Source organism: Thamnophis sirtalis, unplaced genomic scaffold, assembly GCF_051295495.1.
Source record: "Thamnophis sirtalis isolate CommonGarterSnake01/CBP01778 unplaced genomic scaffold, rThaSir2_p1.2 scaffold_15, whole genome shotgun sequence".
Taxonomy (NCBI): Eukaryota; Metazoa; Chordata; class Lepidosauria; order Squamata; family Natricidae; genus Thamnophis; species Thamnophis sirtalis.
In genome coordinates, this window is record NW_028261395.1 from 41469407 (window position 1) to 41490070 (window position 20664).

At 44.2% G+C, this 20664-nt stretch overlaps 1 protein-coding gene and 1 long non-coding RNA gene across 2 annotated transcripts; both read left to right on the forward strand.

The window, feature by feature from the left end:
* Positions 1–2138: 2138 nt before the first annotated feature.
* Positions 2139–8907, forward strand: LOC148042581 (uncharacterized). The gene is made up of 4 exons (XR_015695151.1): positions 2139–2199; positions 4624–4716; positions 7346–7488; positions 8785–8907. It is a non-coding gene; the product is annotated as an uncharacterized LOC148042581 (long non-coding RNA).
* Positions 8908–9661: 754 nt separating this feature from the next.
* LOC148042582 (solute carrier family 2, facilitated glucose transporter member 5-like) lies at positions 9662–13682 on the forward strand. Its single transcript, XM_087702446.1, has 8 exons — positions 9662–9807; positions 10088–10213; positions 10363–10556; positions 11066–11176; positions 12164–12265; positions 12506–12581; positions 12774–12901; positions 13524–13682. Exons 1-8 carry the CDS (start codon positions 9720–9722, stop codon positions 13680–13682), a joined length of 984 nt encoding a protein of 327 aa, XP_087558572.1. The 5' UTR covers positions 9662–9719.
* The last annotated feature ends 6982 nt before the right edge of the window (positions 13683–20664 follow it).

Sequence of the window (20664 nt, forward strand, 5' to 3'; positions counted from 1 at the left end):
GCTTTTGGCACGGCAGCCAAAAAAGGCTTGCCATCACTGATATGTTAGTTTTTTTTCTTGACTCTCCATGGTCTTCTCAGGGAGTTTTTCTCCAGTGTCGCGAAGGGTCAATCCTCTTGTGCTTTCCTTTTTTTCTAGATCTGCACCATTAGCAATAGCAATAGCAGTTAGACTTATATACCGCTTCATAGGGCTTTCAGCCCTCTCTAAGCGGTTTACAGAGTCAGCATATCGCCCCCACAGTCTGGGTCCTCATTTCACCACCTCGGAAGGATGGAAGGCTGAGTCAACCTTGAGCCAGTGAGATTAGAACCGCTGAACTGCAGATAACAGTCAACTGAAGTGGCCTGCAGTACTGCACCCTAACCACTGCGCCACCTCGGCTCTTCATTGAATTCTTGGGGCGGAGATTTCTCCTTTTGAGTGGCTTCTTGATGTGTAGCATCTCAAATATTGCCCTAGTCTTCACTTTTCAGGTGGGTTCTGCTCTCTACACCGGGGCAACTCCCTGTTAACATCCCTGTGTTTTTTTCCCCACGCATACAAATCTTGCCAGCCAGTTAAAATTAATGTAATGCATTTCATCCAGTTGGTCAATTTCACCAAATACAGTTGGTCAATTTCACAAATTCTAATCAGTTTGCACCGATTTCACCAATCTGTCCATTTCATCCCATCCATCTATTGCACCAGTCCATTAATGTCACCAATTCATCAATTTCATCCAGTCGGTCAATTTCACCAATCACAGTCGGTCAATTTTACCAATCACAGTCGGTCAATTTCACCAATTCTAATCAGTTTTGTCAATTGTAACAATTTCACCAATCTGTCCATTTCATCCCATCCATCGATTGCACCAACTCATTAATGTCACCAATCCATCAGTTTCATCCAGCCGGTCAATTGCGTAGAGTTCGTGCCACTTTTCTGTCAATGGGGTTTCCAAATCCTGTAGAAAACAGGAAGTTGGTTGCAGGTGTGGAGTCAGGCTGGGGAGGGGTTTGGGGGGGATACTGCTTTGTTGGTCACCCCACAGGTGCTTCCTTCTTCCCCACAGAACAAAACAGTCGCAGAGGCCTTCATCAGCCTTATTTTGATTGTCCTCTTCTTTCTGGGCTACATATCAGGACCAGATGGGATACAGAGTCTTTTAAAACTATAATTCTTGCCTATTTGTGCCAATGTGATTTTCCTGACTTTTGTTGTGGCCTGCCAACGGCCAGAAGAGCTGGCAGCAGAGTCGGACAGTGAGGAGGTTGGGGAGGAACATGGGCCAGTCCTGGGGGCTGAGGAAAGCTCAGACGAGGGCTCTGCATCGGAGGCAGAGAGGGAGCTAGGCAGCAGGGAGGCAGAGGAAAATCTGGATCTACCCAAACGCAAGTGTATTGAACAAGGTGGAACATTCCACAAGACGGATTTCTCCATTTCAAACTCGGCTCCTGTTTATAAAAAAGGCATTTAACAGGGTCAGAAAGCCACGGGAAATGCTTTTCTCCACTCAAGTCTTTGTGTTTCTATACATTTATTTGCTTTATCAACAAGAATAAAATGCGAAACAGGGAAAAAGAAGCCTATGTCCAAAGTTTGCCTTAGCGCCGCTGACATCAGCTGATTTTACATTCCATGTGGAAATGTATGCAAATCAGCTCCTAACTGCCAACCGCTTCTCCTGGAATGTTCCTGCCTCCTTTCCCTCATTAGCCGCATCCTTTGTGCTCCAGAGTTTGTTCGAAACAAATTTTGGCCGAGCAGATCCGGTTTGTCCCTTTTCACGCCATGGCACGGAGAAAATCCCAGTGAGTTGGCAATTATATTTTCTTTTTTCCCAGCCTTAAATGCCAAAGCTGGAGATGGGCATTTTCCAAATGTTCATTAAAAAAAAAAGACGGGGAAAAGCTTTTGTTTACTTCTGTCCCCTTCCTTCTAATTTCCTTTTTTGCAAAACACTGCCCATCAGCGGCAATGGGATCTATGGAGCCTCCCCGATCCACAGCAGTCTACCTTTGAACAGGAGCTGCCCAGGGAGCACAGGTTTCGGGGGGGGGGGACAAACGCTCGCAAATATGGTAGAAGAACGAACGAGGGGACAGATTATTATTTTTTGCTTGTTTCCTTTTTGTTGTGTGTTTGATCAGGGGTCCTCATCCCAGAAGGATAGATGCTAAACCGCGCCCAAAAAAGAGAATCCGACATTATGTGAGTTTGGTGTTTCGGATAAGTTGGTGGGTGATGGACCAAGATGGTTATTAGTCTGGATCGGTTATTATTTTAGCTTTCTTCAGCGCAAGGCAGGGTGGAGATCAGGGCTCATCCCGCAATGACCCAAAAAGTTTAGTTTAGTTTTCCTTTATTTGTATGCCGCCCTTTTCCCTGGGGGGACTCAGGGCGGCTCACAATTCAGAAGGGTGGGGGGACAACACAAACAGTATTCCAAACATGGAGACAATACAACATATTAAAAGAAAGCACAACAGTCACACAATTCGGGTGGGGTTAAAATCTTAACCCCAGGCCAGCCGGGGTTAAGTATTTCTAAAGGGGATCCTTTGTTGCTCCAGAATATACGTTCACAGTACTGTAAGGTTTTTGAATGCAGCTCCGAATCTGATAAATCCAATGAAATTCTGAACATGAGACTACTGATAAACAGCTGTTATTTCTAGCTAGAAAGCAAAACTGGGCGACCCTTTTAGCCTCCCACCTTAAAAAGGAGGCGGAGAGAAAAGCAGGCCCTCCCCTTTTGTCAAACTTCTTATAGTCTCACACAACGTGAGAAACATTATTTCATATCACGCAAACCTCGTGATTTTCTCAGCGCTTCTGCGAGCAGCGGACCTTATAAGGGGAAAGAAATACATTTCCTGGCATATAACTCAGAGCCGTGACCTGACAAATGCGTGCACGACAAAAGTGCGCCGACGAAACTGCGGCGACAAAAACAAGCGACATCATAAACGCGCCCACAACAACGCGCCGACAAAACCGTGCCCACAAAAGCGCGATTTCAGTTAAGGTAAGGATTACATTCAGGGTTAGGTTTAGGGATTTCAATTAAGGTAAAGGTTAGGTTTCAGGTTAGGTTTAGGGTTAGGGTTAGGGTTAGGTTTAGGCTTAGGCTTAGATTTAGGGTTAGGTTTAGGGTTAGGGTTAGGGTTAGGTTTAGGGTTAGGGTTAGGGTTAGGGTTAGGGTTAGGGTTAGGTTTAGGGTTAGGGTTAGGGTTAGGGTTAGGATTAGGGTTAGGGTTAGGTTTAGGGTTAGGTTTAGGGTTAGGTTTAGAACTTGTGGTTATTGTTTGTTTAAGGCGCGCTTTTGTCGGCGCGCTGTTGTCGCTTCTGCGCTCATTCGTCGGCACAATTTAGAACTCGCAGTTTTTTCACCACGGTTTTGTCGGTCGCGCTTTTGTCGAGCGTGCATTTGTCGGTGAACCACTCAGAGCTTTATCGGGGTGATATTCCACCTTAGGTTGCTGAGAATCCACATTTTAAGTTACAGCAAACAGAGAGAATCCACATTTTTGCATTTCACAAGAAGTTACTTTATCTAGGCCTACGATGGCGAACTTTTGCGGCACCGAGTGCCCAAAATGGAATATGCACGCATGTGCGTGCATGAGTACACTCGTGTGCACCAGAGCACGGGAAATCTGAAGACCAGTGAGCCAGTATATGCATGCCTGTTTTCAGGCCAGTTTTTCTGGCCATTTCCAGGGCGTTTTGGGCCATTTCAAGTCTTAAAAAGAAATATTAGAGAAGAAAAAGATATAAAAGGAATGAAAATTTAAAAAAAGAAGAATACAAACAGCAAGAATTCGCAGATGACCTGTTTTTCGTTTTAGACGACCCATCAGAAACAGCACTCAAATTGATAGAAAAGATAGAGATATGCGGAAAAGTAGCAGACTTGAAAATAAACAAAGAGAAAACGAAGATTTTGACCAAGAATATGTTAATAAGACAGAAAAACGACCCAAAAAATGGCCTTAAAAACAGCCTGGAAAATGGCCCCAAAACAACCCAAAAATGGCCAGAAAACAACCTGGAAAACAGCCTGAAAATGGGTCCCAAAATTGGCTGATTTTTGGTTTTTTTCAGGCCATTTCCAGGCCGTTTCTCAGCAATTTCAAAAATGGCTCAAAATCAGCTGGAAAAATGGCCTCTTTTTTGCCGGTTTTGGGGGCCATTTTCAGATCGTTTTGCAATGCTCTGGCGTCTGAGAAGACCGACTGGCCAGCGAGGATGACACACGCACCAAAAACCAGAAAAGCAGCTGGCGACGGTGCGCGTGCCCTCTCAACAGCAATGAACAAAAGCTGGATTCGGTTACACTCTCTGTATGCTCTAGTCCAGTGTTTCTCAATCTTGGGGACTTTAAGTCCTGTGGACTTCAACTCACAGAATTCCCTATGCCGGCTGGGGGATTCTGGGAGTTGAAGTCCACAGGACTTAAAGTCCCCAAGTTTGAGAAACACTGGACTAGTCCTTTCAGCAGCAACCTTGGCGTGTCCGTGAACCCCACAAGTCGGGACTTATATAAAGCCATATTACCTGTTTTAAAAAAAAGAAGAAGAAACACGGCTTACGGCATTCCGGTAACCATTGTTTGTTTCCCTTCCGCTGAAGCTAACGATCACGTTGATTTTTTCGATGTTGGTTTCGTATCTCGGGTATTTTCAATATGGCTACGGTATCGTGCTGGTGCACCACCAAGCTTCGGTAAGTCTCGCCGAGGGACCCAGGGTTTGTCTGGCGTGGGGAGCCCCGATTATGAACCCCTGGCCCGAGGTCTCCCTCTTAACCCTGTTTGAATGTTTTGGGTTGAACCCGGGTAGCGTGGCACCCCGGCTGAGATTTTGTTATTTTTTTCATTAAGCATTTAATATACGAAGTGATAGGAAAGTGGAGAAAGAAAAGAGAGAAAAAAAAGGAGTACTAAGAGGGGAGGAGTACCATAAAATACAAAATAGAATCATAGAAATATTATTCTATTCCATTCTATTCTATTCTATTCCATTCCATTCCATTCCATTCATTTTGTATTCTGTCCTGTCCTGTCCTGTTACATCCTATCCTGTGCGGTGCTGTGCTATCCTATCCTATCCTATCTTATTCACTGGTTCTAAAGTGAATAAAACTAGTTTAATCAACAAAACCCAAAGTTTTCATTTTTAAAATTTATTTTTTGCCTCGAGCATAAAGTCCAAGATCAGTTTCCAGCTAGAAACGAAACCGGGTGCATTCTCTCCCCCCCCCCCCCCGATGAAAAGAAGTCAAGTTTGCCCTCACTTCCTTTTTTCATTCATTCTTCTATTCCGTGGCATTGACGGATCTTTTCAGCTGGTGTTTTGCGAAGGACAATGTATCTCGCTATGGAAAGGGAAGTGTGCCAGGGTGTGCCAAGGAGCTGGTGGGCACAAGGGTGTGATTTCCCCCAGGTTCGTGTCTCTGTTTGCACACATAATACACTTTTGCACAGACTTAAGCCGAGAGCTGCATCTTTGCTGACTAACAAAACCTGTGTGCTGTGCTAAATTTGATTTTTCCCTGTATCTGTCCTGCAATTATTTATTTATTTATTTATAAAATTTATATGGCGCCCAATCCCGAAGGACTCCGGGCAGCTTACAAAAAAGAGAGAGGAAAAAAAGGCACATAACGAACACATAACAAAAGAAAACGGTTTAAAATAGCAACACCTCATACATTCATTCTAATCGGGGCTGGACCTCAGGCCTGCCGGAACAGCCAAGTTTTTACAGCTTTCCTGAAAGCCATGAGAGTGGGTATGGTCCGGATCTCTGAGGGTAGCTGATTCCAAAGAGTTGGAGCAGCCACAGAGAAGGCTCTCCTCCGAGGGCCCCGCCAGCCGACACTGACTGGCTGACGGCATCTGAAGGAGGCCCAATCTGTGGGATCTTACTGGCCACTGGGAGGTATGTGGCAGTAGGCGGTCTCGAAGGTACCCTGGCCCTAAGTCATGTAGGGCTTTAAAGGTAATAACCAACACCTTGAATTGTGTCCAGAGACCAATTGGTAGCCAGTGCAGGTCGCGGAGGACAGGTGTAACGTGGGTGTACCTTGGTGCACCCAATATCGCTCGCGCGGCCGCATTCTGGACTAACTGCAGTCTCCGAACGCTTTTCAAGGGTAGCCCCATGTAGAGCGATTTTTGGAGACTGGCTCTGAGATGGAAGACAAACAGCTGACAGAGAGCGAGAGAGTGGCTCGGTTGACTGGGGAGGAAACTGGGGAAGGGCAAAGTCAGGCTGGGCAGAGCAGGGGAGAGGAAGGTCATATGAAGACCAAGGCCCATCCCCTCCTCATCCTAGGGCACTCAGGGAAGAATGCGGAAGAGAGCAACGTGGGTTGCGTGGCTTACGAGAAAGGAAAGGGCCACAATCCCCTTCACAAGGCACACCTGGGGATGGAGTTTAAAGGAGAGGCAGTTGGGAGGGGTGTTTGATGGGAACAAACACTGAATTCCTATAGTGATGAGAGTTGTGACTTATTATCTTGCCCTGTTGGAGTGATTGATTGCAGTCAGTCTGCTTACAGCATTTGGAGTATCTGCAGGTTTGTGAAAAAGCTTTTTCTCCAGGCCAGAGTGTAAAAGGGATGTTGGGGGCAAATGTTGGGGCCAATAAAGCGACTCATACCGGTTCTCTGGCTGTTTTGCCTTCATGCCACGCCCCGGCTCGTCACAGCTATGCAGTCAGAGATTGACACCGCTGGTTATATTTTACGTGACCCGTCAAAACCGCGGAGGACAAAATCACGCTCGACAAAAGCACGCATGTGATGTCATCACAGCGCGACGAAAAAAATTAAAAATTGAAATAAAATTAAAATTAAAGCAAGCCGATTCACATAAAGGTAAGGGTTAGGGTTAGGGTTAGGGTTAGGGTTAGATTAAGGGTTAGGGTTAGGGTTAGAGCGTTAGGGTTACGTTTAGCGTTAGGTTAAGGGTTAGCGTTAGGTTTAGCGTTACGTTAACGGTTAGGTTTAGGGTTAGATTTAGGGTTAGGTTTAGGGTTAGGTTTAGGGTTAGGTTTAGGGTTAGGTTTAGGGTTAGGTTTAGGGTTAGGTTTGGGGGGGTTAGGGTAAGGTTTTCGCTTTATTTTTACATTTTTCGATCACAGCGCGATGTTTTCGTCGCGCTGTGATGACGTCAAATGCGCGCTTTCGTCGAGCACGATTTTGTCCTCCGCAGTTTTGTGGTGGAACCATATTTTAAGCTTTTGTTTTGTACCCCCACATCTTAAATTTAATTTCTGGCTGACCCAAAAATGGGAAACCTCTTCTTTACTTCCTCACTTTTCTCATTCTCCCACTTTTCTCCCCTAAGCTCCTTATGTCCAACTTGACAAAGGAGGAAAAGAAGGACTTCAAATTATCCTCGTTCGTCTTATCGTCCGCTGTCATATTATTCCCAATTGGAGGGTTCACTGGCTTTGCGTTGTTTGCATGCCTGGTGGACAAATACGGCAGGTAACAGAAGTGGCAAAATGATTTGGGGAGGGGGGAGTCGCGTACAATTTCTCCGTACCATAGAGCAAAGCAAATGTTCCCCAGGGATCTCCTGGTGGTCTCATTTCCAGGCGTTACTGTCGGAGTTTTGGCAGCGTGACTATTAATATGAGATAAACCCAGGAGCAAAACACAGCACACAAAGCCTTTCGATAATTAACAGTGGTTTATATATACATATATACAGACCAGTGGTGGGTTCCAGCCGATACAGCTCGGTACGGCCGTACCGTTAGTAGCTGGGAACAGCTGACAGCGTACCAGTACGATGGCTCGTTTGGCCTGCCCGTCCGCCAGCATTCTATACCAGTTTTTAAAGCAACCGGCCAATTGTGCATACGTGCACAGCTTGCGGCATCTGAGTGAGCTCTGACAAGCAGCTGGGTATCGCAGGGGCGGTGGAGTGCGCATGCGTCCGCAGTATGTGTGCACGAAAGGATGCACGGCCCCGTGAGCACCATACCGGTAGCGACAGGGAGAGGAACCCACCACTGATACAGACATACACATGTAGATAAATCCCTTACCACTCAGCTATGGACATAAGGAGAGAAATGAGATACATGATGAGAGAGAGAGAGACAGAAACAGAGACACAGACACAGACACAGACAGAGAGAGAGACACCCTCTAATGGCCACCTATATAAAGACACCTCTTAAGATGGTAAAAGACTTGTGTGGACCCCACCAGAGTCTTAAACTGGCTATATATGCATTCTGAATCATCCTCATTGCATCAGCTTACAGTTTACAGCTTACAACCTTACATCAGCTGGCAGCTATTAAATCCTCAGTACTTGATAATTACCCTATACTGTACAGGTGGTCCTTGGCTTATGCCGACAATTGGGCCCCAAAATTCTCTTTAAAACCTTTTGTTTCGCAATGGTGGTTAAGTGAATCTGGTTCCCCCCCGCCCCACATTGACTTTGTTAAGCGGAACAATGGAGTTTTGTCCCATTTTACAACCTTTCTTGCTACAGTGAATTGAATCACTGCAGTTGTTAACATTAGTCACCCGGTCGTTAAGCAAATCGGGCTCCCCCGTTGACTTTGCCTGTCAGAAGGTCACAAAAGGGACTTCTATAAGTGAAAAACATAAGTCATTTTTCCCCCAGTGCCGTTGTAAGTTCGAACGGTCAGTAAATGAAGCGTTCTAAGTCGAACGCTACCTGTATTTGTCCATTCAATGAGGTTGCTAATAGCTTTTCTCTCTTGCCTCTTCCCCCCCCCCTCATTTTTCCCCCTTTTGCAGAAAATGCGTCTTGCTGATGAATAACATCTTAACTTTCTTTGGCTCAATTTTTCTCTGCATATCCAACAGCCTCCGTATCTTCGAATTCACCCTGTTAGCCAATTTCTTAATTGGGATAGCTTCAGGTGAGTTGACCTCCGAGATGATTTGGGGATGATCGTCCTGTGAGAATCGGTCTCCCGGATTGGTTTGTTGATATTTCCCATGACCACTTGGGGGCGCTGAAGAGGCCGACCACTTTCTTCGAGATACGGCTCTTCAGCAATGGAGCTAATAGTAGATCGAGCAGATCTGTTCTGACCCAGCTCCCCGAACACGGCAAACCCTCTGAAGTTAAACCAATGATTCCTTTATTAGGAGTGCCGGCGGCCCCGGCAAAGAGTTTCTCTCTCACCGCAGGCTAATGAGTCTGGCTGGCCGGGAGATGAATAGTTGTCTGCCACATCTATTCATCTCCACCCCCTGCCTTTTATCCCCAAAGCTAGTATGGGGCTTCACTAGCAGCGGTGGCTCTTCCGTCCCAAGGACCGGCCCATAGATTTCCACTGCTCTCCTCTCCTCTGCCTTCTGCGCATCCGCGCGTCAGGCACTGGGCCCATCTGTTCCTCCTCTTCCTCATCAGGTACCTCCAGACCGTGTGGCTGTTGACTCTCCATCTGAGGGCTGACGGGCGGCCCAGGCTCTGCCTCTGTCTCTCTCTCCCTCAGTTCCACTCCCTCTTCCCCCTCGGAGCTCTCAGGTTGCCTGGATGCTGACCCTGATTCCCACGCCTCCTCCTCCTCCTCCTCTGATTTGGTTGCTGGAGGGGCTGGTGGCCAACAGGCCCCAACAAGACTCCTCATCACTGTTCAATTTTCTCGTTCGACTTAGGGATGTTTTCCTGCTGTGTTCCACTATACCTTCTAGAGATCTCTCCCACCCCCGTAAGAGGGTCGATGACCGCAACCTCAACCCTCTTCTTCAGCCTCGGCACATTTTCAGGTCACCTGCTAGGACTTCCGCAGATTTGGGGGAACAAAGAAGGTACGTCCATGGAACCTAAGCTTGCAAGAGACCTTTATACCGCCTGAATCTTCCGATTTCCCCAGCCCTTGAAGTTGTCCATCCAAAATGCCTTTTTCTCCTCCGCATCTTGAATGGTTCTCTTATCACCTACACATTTCCCTTGACTGTTAGTTGGTCAGATTCTTGTAGAGAACCTAAGCTTGCAAGAGACCTTTATACCACCTGAATCTTCCGATTTCCCCAGCCCTTGAAGTCGTCCATCCAAAATGCTTTTTTTTTCTCCCCCCTTCCTTCCCAGGTTACCCGCTCATGACTGTTGTTCTAGGTACCACTGCTACCTTTTGCATTGTGCTCTTCCTGGTCTGTCCGGAAAGTCCTCGCTTTATTTTAATCCAGAAGAAGAATGAAACCAAGGCAAGAGAAGGTAAAGAGATTCTGGTAGTTAGCAAAAGCCTCCTGGCTGGATCGCAAATGCGAGCTCCCGACTGGATCGCAACAAGCCGATACTCTTTCCCCCTTGTTGTACGGTGCAAATTTACTCTTCGTCTCACGGACTTCCCTCTTTCCAACCAGTTTTAAGAAGCTTGAGGACTGGAGAGGACGTGGGGAATGAGATACAGGAACTCAACGAAGAAGATTATCAAGAAGTCTTGGCCAACGAGAAAAAGATGACAATGAAGAAATTTTTACGTACTAAGAAATTCCGGTGGCCCATATTCACAGTCATCGTGTTGATGGCCGGAAGTCAGCTTACTGGCATCAATGTGGTAGGGGAGAAAAAAACATCCCAAATCCTTATTGAACACCCCTCTCCCCACCCACCCAAACCAAGTACAATAATGTACAATAATAAGCCGAGGTGGCGCAGTGGTTAGGGTGCAGTACTGCAGGCTACTTCAGCTGACTGTTATCTGCAGTTCAGCGGTTCTAATCTCACCGGCTCAGGGTTGACTCAGCCTTCCATCCTTCCGAGGTGGGTAAAATGAGGACCCGGATTGTTGTTGGGGGCGATATGCTGACTCTGTAAACCGCTTAGAGAGGGCTGAAAGCCCTATGAAGCGGTATATAAGTCTAACTGCTATTGCTACAATATGAATCCCATTGTTTCACGGGGAAATAATGTCATCTCCTCACTTTGTCGAGTTCCTTTCTCTTTTAAGGGCAGCTGATAAAAACCTAAAATCTCCTTCTTTCTCTTTTCCCTCCCCCCTGCCCAAATTTATTTTCCAGTTTCATCTTTATCACAAATTCTCTCTTTTTTTATATCTGGACACAGATATTCTTCTACGTCGAGAAAATCTACATGACACTGGGGTTACCCAGGTCGATCTCAAGTATCATTGCTGTATGCATCCATGTTGTCCTCGTCACTACCGCTTTTATCGCGGTAAGCTGCTCACTTTTCCAGCTGACTTCACGGCAAAAACTCAGGGCAAAATGTGTGTTCTCCCCACCCACACCCCCACCCCAGGCCCCCTGCATTAAAAATAAAATAAAATAAATCAAAATGTTTTGATCTCCGAGTGAGGCTAAAGAAGAGGAAATAAAGGTTTATTTGGACGAGCGGCTCCATTTGGTAGAGACAACCATAACAGAAAAACAAAACTGGAAGGGACCTTGGAGGTCTTCTAGTCTAACCTCTATTCAAGCAGGAGACACTTTGCCATTTCCGACAAACGGCTGTCCCAGTTTCTTCTTAAAAACCTCCAGTGATAGAGCACTCACAACTTCTGGAGGCAAGCTCTTCCACCGGCTAATTGTCCTCCCTGTTAGGGAATTTCTCCTTAATTCTAAGTTGGATCTGTTCTTGATTAGTTTCCATCCATTGCTTCTTATCTTGCCTTCTGGAGCTTTGGAAAATACCGTATTTTTCAGAGTATAAGACGCACTGGAGTATAAGATTCACCAAGATTTTGAAGAGGCAAATTTTTTTTAAAAAGGTTTTGCGCTCTGCAGACTTCCCGAAAACGGCCCCTTTTTTCACAAAAATCAGCCAGTTTTTTTCCCAAAAAGAGGGCACGAGAGTCTGGGGCTCTGATGCCCATTGCCTTGAGATCCCCCTGCCACCATACCTCCGTCCCAGTGGTGGGTTTCACCTTTTGTTACCACCAGTTCACCACGCGCACACACACACGCCTCGTAGGTGCACGGGCCCCTTCCACACATGTGCCTGGCCTTCCGCACATGCCCTTTGCTCTCCCATGCCTTCCGTGCAAGTGCCCAACCTCAAAAACATGCCTAAATAGGATGGCATAGAGCTGAGGCGGGGTGGGGGTGGGCGCATCATGATTTCCGCTATTAGTTCAGGCGAACCGATCCGAACCAGCTGAATACCATCTCTGCTCTTTTCCCTTGGTTTATTTTTCCCCCCTAGGTCAATTTTATTGAGGTGTGGGGCCGGCGTGTTCCTCTAATCATGGGTTACATGATCTGTAGTATGACCTGTATCATTTTAACCTTCACACTGGAATTCCAGGTTTGAGAGCTCCCTGCTTCCCGCGGGGAACTCCCCCCTTTGCTCTTCTTCCTGAGCTCCCGCACCATGGGATACAACCGGTTCGATCCGGTACGGGCGTACCGGTTCCTTCTTATCCTTGCTAGGAGGGCGCGGATAGTGGGAGCACCTGAAGCTTAGAGGAAGCTGGGTGCTGGCGCAGGAAGAAGGGGGTCTCCTTCCCATGGCTATCTGTCTCCCTTTCTCCCTTTCTTTGCACAGGAGCAATCCTATGTGATGTCTCTTCTAAGCCTGCTTTTCATCATTATCTTTTTAATCGGATATATGCTAGGACCAGGTAGGCAAACCAGCTGCACCATGCCGAACCTTTACTAGAAACCCCAGGCGGCCGTGGGGCCCGAAAAACCAGCAAATGAGGAAGCTACATCAAGCTGGAAGGGACCTGGGAGGTCTTCTAGTCTAACCCTCTGAAGGCTGAAAGCAGGAGACCTTATCCCGGCCTGGTCAAGCCCTTCCTTTCTTCCCCCAGGTTCGATCCACTTGGTCGTGCTGGGGGAGCTTTTCTTGCAGTCAACCCGTTCTTCGGCTTTCACCATAGGATACATCACCCTGTGGTTTATTCGCTTTTCCTCTGGGGTACTCCTGGTCCATCTGGAGGTGAGTCCTCGTACAAACTGGAGTCTGGGTGGGTTGCACCTTTACAAGATCCTCGGATGGCCTTGGGGGCCCTCCGCTGTCCGAAATCTCCCGCGAGGACGTCAGAGTTGTGATTCTGGGTTGCAACGCCCATGTGGGTAGACGGCACCGATTTGGGGGCTTAGAGGGCTCTCTCAAAAGAGCCAAGGTGTCGCAGTGGTTAAGGTGCAGTACTGCAGGCCACTTCAGCTGACTGTTATCTGCAGTTCAGCGGTTCTAAGGATGTGAAAGGATGTGCTCCCCCCGTCCTCTTCCCACCAGAAACTCCTCTCAAAATTGTGGCGCCGATTGGCGACAGGGATCCACAGCAGAAGGATGAAAGAGGATGACTCCTGGCTTAGATACAAACCAGGTTTACCCCCAGAGGGAGGGTTGTGAGCTGGGAATTGTAGAGGGGAAAGAGAAGAGACACCTTCCGATGAGATCGATCCGAGCAGATTCGTTAAATCGGCGGATTTGCTATTGAGCTAAGTTAAAAAAAAAAAAACCGGTACGGGCAGGAGTTGAATTTCAGCCTGGACAACAGGAAGCTAACGGGAAGTTAAAAAAGAAAACCTCTTTTGTCATATTGCTCCCTTCCTAGTACTTCCTGGGCCCTCACTCTCTGATGATCTACTGTCCCTTCACCATGGCCACCTTCATTTATCTTTTCTATGTGCTTCCCGAAACGAGGGGCAAAACCTTTGTGGAGATCCAACCCGCCCAGAAGGAAGAACCAAAGAATAGTGCGGAATCGTTTTAAAAGAAACAATGGCTGATTTACAAGCAGCGGCCTGCGGGATGCCATGGTTGCGCCCTTTCCATGTGTGTCGTTCACTGTTTCTTTCTCTTTTTTTTTGAGGGGAGGGAGGGTATTACCTGTAGGTCTCCTTTCCCCACTGGATCTCAGCTCTTTTGTTCCACCACGAATTTGGCACTACGTATTTTAAGCCTTTTCCTTCTGCAGATTTTTCTGGGATGATCCGCTAAGAACTCAAATATTTCTCTCTGGAAGATCGTTTTTGCGCATCGGGACACTACTAGATCTGCCTAGGGCACTTTCACAAAATGGCTGCCAAGGGGCGGTGTGGCCGGGAGAAGAGCCACGCCTTATTTATGCAAACGTCCCTTCATTTCACGACCTAAACCTTTGTTTGCAAGCTCACCCTAGAACCCTCAGTACTGTTAGCAATAAAGATATTGGGCCATTTTCTGTTGTTTTTCCTTGGTTTTTTTGAAAAATTAATTTATTTAGAAGCTTCAGTCGCAAATGTTGTGGAGAATATTGCTCTGCAAGGAAACACTTTAAAAAACAGGAGTAATACGGGGGACCTAATAATAAGTCAGGAGTAATACGGGGGACCTAAGCAGGACAGCATACAAGGAAGGAGGAAGGAGGCAGGAAGAGGAAAACAAGCAAAAAAACCAAGGCACTTATCATTGTGACCAGCTAGGAGGAGAGCCACTGATAATAGCAGGGGTTGGACTAGAAGACCTCCAAAGCCCCTTACAACTCTGTTATTCTATTCCGTTGTGTTCTGTTCTATTCTACACTTTACTCTACTCTACTCCATTCCATTCTATTCTATTAATTTTTTATATTGTATTCTATTCATTTTCTATATCCTATTCTATTCTAAATCCATTGTTCTCTTTTCTATTCTCTTTTCTATTCTATTCATTTTCTATTCTCTTCTGATCTATTCTCTTCTATTTCTATTCTATTTCTATTCTACACTCTACTCTACTCCACGCCACTCCACTCCATTCCATTCCATTCTATTTTATATTGTATTTTATTAATTTTCTATATTCTATTCTATTCTATTCTAGTTTATTCATTTTCTATATTCTATTCTATTCTAAATTCATTGTTCTATTTTCTATTCTATTTTCTATTCTATTCATTTTCTATTCTCATCTCTTCTCTTCTATTATTTCTCTTCTCTTCTCTTCTATTCTATTCTACACTCTACGTCTACTCCATTCCATTCTATTAATTTTTTATATTGTATTCTATTCATTTTCTATATTCTATTCTAAATCCATTGTTCTCTTTTCTATTCTCTTTTCTATTTTATTCATTTTCTATTCTCTTCTGATCTATTCTCTTCTATTTCTATTCTATTTCTATTCTACACTCTACTCCACGCCACTCCACGCCACTCCACTCCACTCCATTCCATTCTATTTTATATTGTATTTTATTAATTTTCTATATTCTATTCTATTCTAGTTTATTCATTTTCTATATTCTATTCTATTCTAAATTCATTGTTCTATTTTCTATTCTATTTTCTATTCTATTCATTTTCTATTCTCCTCATCTCTTCTCTTCTATTATTTCTATTCTATTCTATTCTATTCTATTCTATTCTACACTCTACGTCTACTCCATTCCATTCTATTAATTTTTCATATTGTATTCTATTCATTTTTCTATATTCTATTACATTCTAAATTTATTGTTCTCTTTTCTATTCTATTCTATTCATTTTCTATTCTCTTCTCATGTATTCTCTTCTATTATTTCTATTCTATTCTATTATTTCTATTCTATTCTTATTCAATTCTACTCTAATCTACTCTACACTACACCACTCTACTCCATTCCATTCCATTCCATTCCATTCCATTGGTAGTCCTCAATTTACAAGTTCATTTAGTGACTGTTCAAAATTACAGCATTGAAAAAATGTGACTTATGACCGTTTTTTCACAGTTACGACCTTTGAATTATACCCATGGCCATGTGATTGAAAGGAAAGGCGCTTGGCAACTTGGGTTCCTATTTATGACCATTGCTGTATCCCAAGTGGCGATCTCCTTTTGCGACCTTCTCACAAGTAGAGGCAAGGGGCAAAACCCAGATTCACTTAACGACCAGGTTATTAACGGAACCGCTGCAGTGTTTCAACTAAGCAAACTGGGGCAAGAAAAGCCACAAGTGGGGCAAAACCCACAACCGATGTTTCACTTAACAGCAAAAACTTTGGGCTCAATCTTGGTCGTAAGCTGAGGACTACCCATAATTGTTTTCTTGGAATGCCTGAGACCCCCACCCCATGATTAATTAATTAATTCCACTTATACTCACCCTCCCCACAATTTTTTTTTGGGGGGGGATTTCCCCTGACAACGTAAATATTGTTGAAAACAATTTCAGTTAATAATTGTATGCCTTAAAAAAGGCCAAAAGTGATCACACGAGGGCAGCGTTTTCGGCATTCATACTTCTTCTCCAGTATGGGAACACTTTATTGAAATATTAATATTACCAATAAGGTTCATAATGATCAAAATAATATGAATAATAATCTGAGGAAATAATAAACCTGAGGAAAAAGAAATCCTTTGACGGCTGCAACTCCGCCAATGGCCACAGGATGGCGGTGTTTTCCATCATTGCAATCTTCATTTTGAACAGCCCGTTTTAGCTCAGTTTGACGTGATTTAATTTAATTTGTCGCGTCTGTGCCTGTTGTTCAGCATAAAGGCTTCTAACTGCAATATTAATATTAATAATAATAACGTGAATATTGGTGAAAATAACGTGAATACTAAGCGAACCCCTTGAGAAAAAGAATAAATCCTTTGACGGCTGCAACTCCGCCAATGGCCACAGGATGGCGGTGTTTTCCATCATTGCAATCTTCATTTTGAACAGCCTGTTTAAACTTAGTTTGCCGCGTCTCTGCCTTTTGTTCAGCATAAGGGCTTCTAACTGCAATATTAATATTAATAATAACGTCCAGAATGAGCCACGCGGGCGATATTGGGTGTACCTAGATACAGCCATGTTACACCTATCCTCCGCGAGCTGCACTGGCTCCCCATTGGTCTCCGGATGCACTTCAAGGTGCTAGTCGTTACTTTTAAAGCCCTACATGGTTTAGGACCTGGCTACCTGAGAGACTGCCTCCTGCCATTTACCTCCCAATGACCAATAAGATCACACAGATTGGGCCTCCTCCGGGTGCCGTCGGCCGGTCAATGTCGGTTGGCAGGTCCCCGGGGGAGGGCCTTCTCTGCAGCTGCTCCGGCCCTATGGAACAATCTCCCCATAGAGATCCGGACCCTTCCCACTCTCCCGGCCTTCCGTAAAGCCACTAAGACCTGGCTGTTCGGCAGGCCTGGGGCTGTTGATTAGTATCCAGCCCCACTCCAACTGTATGCATGTTGTTGAAATTTTTAATACTTGTATCCTTATTTTAAATTTTTTAATATATGTTTTGTCTCTCTGTAAGCCGCCCAGAGTCCCAAGGGAGTGGGCGGCATACAAATGTTAATAAATCTAAATCTAAAATCTTAAGTTTGTCCCTTTTTCTTTAATTTCCTCTTTGAGAAAAGCTGTGTGGAGCCTCCCTGATCCACCGCAGTTTCAGGGAACAGTTTCTCTGCCTGGGTTCAGGGGGAGAATGGTTTGTTAAAAAATGTTTTTGTTTTTTTTTCGATCAGAGGTTTCTCCTCAGAGGGATGGAGGACAAAGACGAATCGATACCCCCGCTCCGAAGTAATGTGAGTTTGGGGAGCTGCTGAAGTTGCGGTTTATCTTTTTTTCTGTGAAAACTATTTTATTTCATTTTCCTTTTCCTTTTTATACAATCACTTATATACTGTGCAATTAAAAAAGCAATAAACACAACTCATCTTCTATTCCACCATGGAAAACCAACATAACACTTCAATCCTCCATACACCCTTTCTTCTCCCCCTCCAACTTTCATTTCTCCCCTCCAGCATTCCCCTCTTCTACTTCCCCTCCCCCTCAAACATTCCTTTCTCCCCTTCCCTCCATCTCACCCTCCTTACATTCCCCTCTCACTCCCTCTTGACTCCTCCCTCTTCTTTCCCTCTACTCCTCACTTCGGTGTATTTCTACTATTCATTAATCTATTCAATTTGTATTTTACACTAAAATTATAAGAAAAGAAAAAAAAGGGAAAAGAAAAAAAAAGAAAAAAAAGAAAAAAGAGCAACAGTATACAAGTGCATTCTTATTGTTTTGAAAATTGAAACTATATCTCCACCCTCCCCCCCTCCCCCCCATAAACCCCCCTCCCTAGCCCCCTTCCGACTTCCCAGATCCCATTCCCGGCATAACTCTTTATCAAGCACAGTCTGGAGTATATTAAAACCGAATAGACTTCCGGGGAGGGGTCTGCCGCCGCCGGCAGCTTATCTGAGCTGCCTCCAGAGTTCTGGTTCGTTATCTATTTAATACCTTAGATATCTCTTTTTTCAGGCTAGAAAAAAGCAGAGAGCAGTCGATTCAGTCGGTGAGAATCTTCTTTGAAGTTTGTAGTTTTTTTTTTTGGCTGTGAACGGAGGAAGAGATTCTGCCAAGGCTGAGTCATTTAACTCCGGTCAGATCTTCTCAGCTGTTTTTTACAGTACAAGGCAAGTGACCCCCCCCCCCTCAGAACAATCTTTTGAAACTAGGCTATAGAAAACTAACACGAGCAGAAACCAACCTGAGAACTTTTTTTTTGTTTGTTCTATCAAAAATACCAGCTTCAATGTTATAAAAAACTCTTTTGTTTAATTGTTTTCAAAATGGCGATTTTATAACTTCCGCATTTGTTATAATGATATATCTCCAACGTCCTGGCACAGAATCAAAGGAATAACACTCCCTTGAAGCTTTCAAAGACTCTTTGTTGTTATAGAGACATTCCAACGGGGTTTTCCTTTGTTTTTTACTTAAAGCAAAGATATAATGGCATCAAAATCGACCTCTGCGAAATTACCTCCGAGATCCACATCTCCCATACCTGGCATAAAGTTGCAGCCCCCACCTTCTATGCCCCCTAGTGGAGATGTACTAACGAAAGAATTTTTTTTGGAAATGTTCAGAGAATCCAGAGAACAGAACTTAGAAATGTTTAGAGAATCCAGAGAACAGAATTTAGAAATGCTTAGAGAGTTCAAAGATGAAATAAGGAATGAGATGGAAGTCTTATATGATAAATTTGATACTAAGGTCACCAAAATGAATGAGGATATGATGGGAATTGTAAATGTAATGACGGAATATATTTCTGGAATGGAAGACAACTTAAGAGATTCTCAATGAAGCTAAGACTAACTTAACATCTAAAACTGAAGTGGTGGAACAAAAAATTGAAAATGCTGAAAAACAAATTATTATGATACAGTATAAGCAGATGGAGCTTGCATTAAGAGTCAGGGGGCTGCGTGAAGAGAAACAGGAGAACTTAAAGCAAATGTTTTCTGAGGCTTTTGACTGCCTGGTGGGAAGACCGGGATCCAATTATGATTGGCAGATTGACAAAATTTTTCGCGTTAACTCTTGGGCGGCAAAACAAAGGCAACTCCCCCGAGATGTGGTAATATACTTTGTTACAAGAGAATCTAGAAATATGATATTACAAGAGTCCTATAATACCAAGCTTCAAATTGGCGGACAGGATCTGATTGTTTTGAAAGAAATACCACCTCAAATGCTAAGAGCCAGAAGAGATTATGCTTTTCTGGTGGAAGAGCTCAGAAAGCGTCAGATACAGTACAGATGGGATGCCCCATTCGGTATCATAGTTACAATGGACAAGCAAAGATATTTTCTCAGCTCTGTATGGAAAGCTCGAGATTTCTATCATAAGATTCTGAAGATGGGACACCCTGAACCTTCTGGATGTGGAGAAAAACCACGAGACGAACAAGATAAACAGCAAACCATACAACCATCAGATAAAATGCACCATCTCCCCCTCCCGGAAGGACAAGGGGTCAAGGAAAGAAGACCTAACCGTATGACCACCAGACAAATGGATAAACAAGCTACAATGCAACAATCTCAACAATCGTCGGCCATTGATCAAGGAGCTACAGCAACAAGCTCAGAAGCTGTGGGAGGAGCCAGACCAAAGGTGAGACAGGCCTTGCGGGAGGCTCTAAAAAAGCTTCAGGCAACCAAAAATGACAACTAAGATTTTGACATGGAATGTTAATGGACTGAACTCTCCACAGAAAAGAAAGAAAATATTTCATTATCTCAAACAGTTTAAGAATGATATAATTTGTTTGCAAGAAACCCATATCAAATCAACGGATCAAAATTTTTTGTTTAACCCCAAACTTGGTCAACATTTTGTGACCTCAGCCACGGAAAAGAAAAACGGCATAGTAGTATACTTAAGAAAAGACATTAAAGCCGAGCTAATTGAAGCAGATCCCTTTGGAAGATATATTGCATTAGATTTAATCTTAGAAGGGAAAAGGACATTACTTTTGGGAATTTATGCTCCTAATCAACAACAAGATTGATTTTATAGAAATCTCCATGCTAAATTAGTACAGTGGGACTTCAAGTCTTGTATACTATTGGGTGACTGGAATGGCGTGATTGATACCAAAAGAGATAAGAAGATATCTCGCCCGAACACCAAACTTCGAGCTAAGTTACCCAAATCTTTTTTTGACATGATGGACGACTTCGAATTGCGAGATGCTTGGCGTGAAAGGCATGCAGAAGAATATGACTTTACCTTCTTTTCCGATAGACATCAATCTCTTTCAAGGATTGATTTTATACTAATTACTAATGACTTACTTTCTAGGGTGAAGAAGACAAAGATCATGGCGAGAGTTCTTTCGGATCATAATCCAGTTTGGATGGAATTGGGAAGGGTAGTCCAGGCAAGAAGGTCTTGGAGGTTGAATGAAAATTTATTTAGATATGAAAAGTATATTAAGGATTGTAAAAAATTGTTATCTGAATATTT

Coding starts and splice junctions, on each gene's coding strand:
- LOC148042582 (XM_087702446.1), top strand. CDS start 9,720: ATGACCGCAACCTCAACCCTCTTCTTCAGCCTCGGCACATTTTCAGGT. Junction 9,808..10,087: donor GATTTGGGGGAACAAAGAAG/GTACGTCCATGG, acceptor CTTCCTTCCCAG/GTTACCCGCTCATGACTGTT. Junction 10,557..11,065: donor AGCTTACTGGCATCAATGTG/GTAGGGGAGAAA, acceptor ATCTGGACACAG/ATATTCTTCTACGTCGAGAA.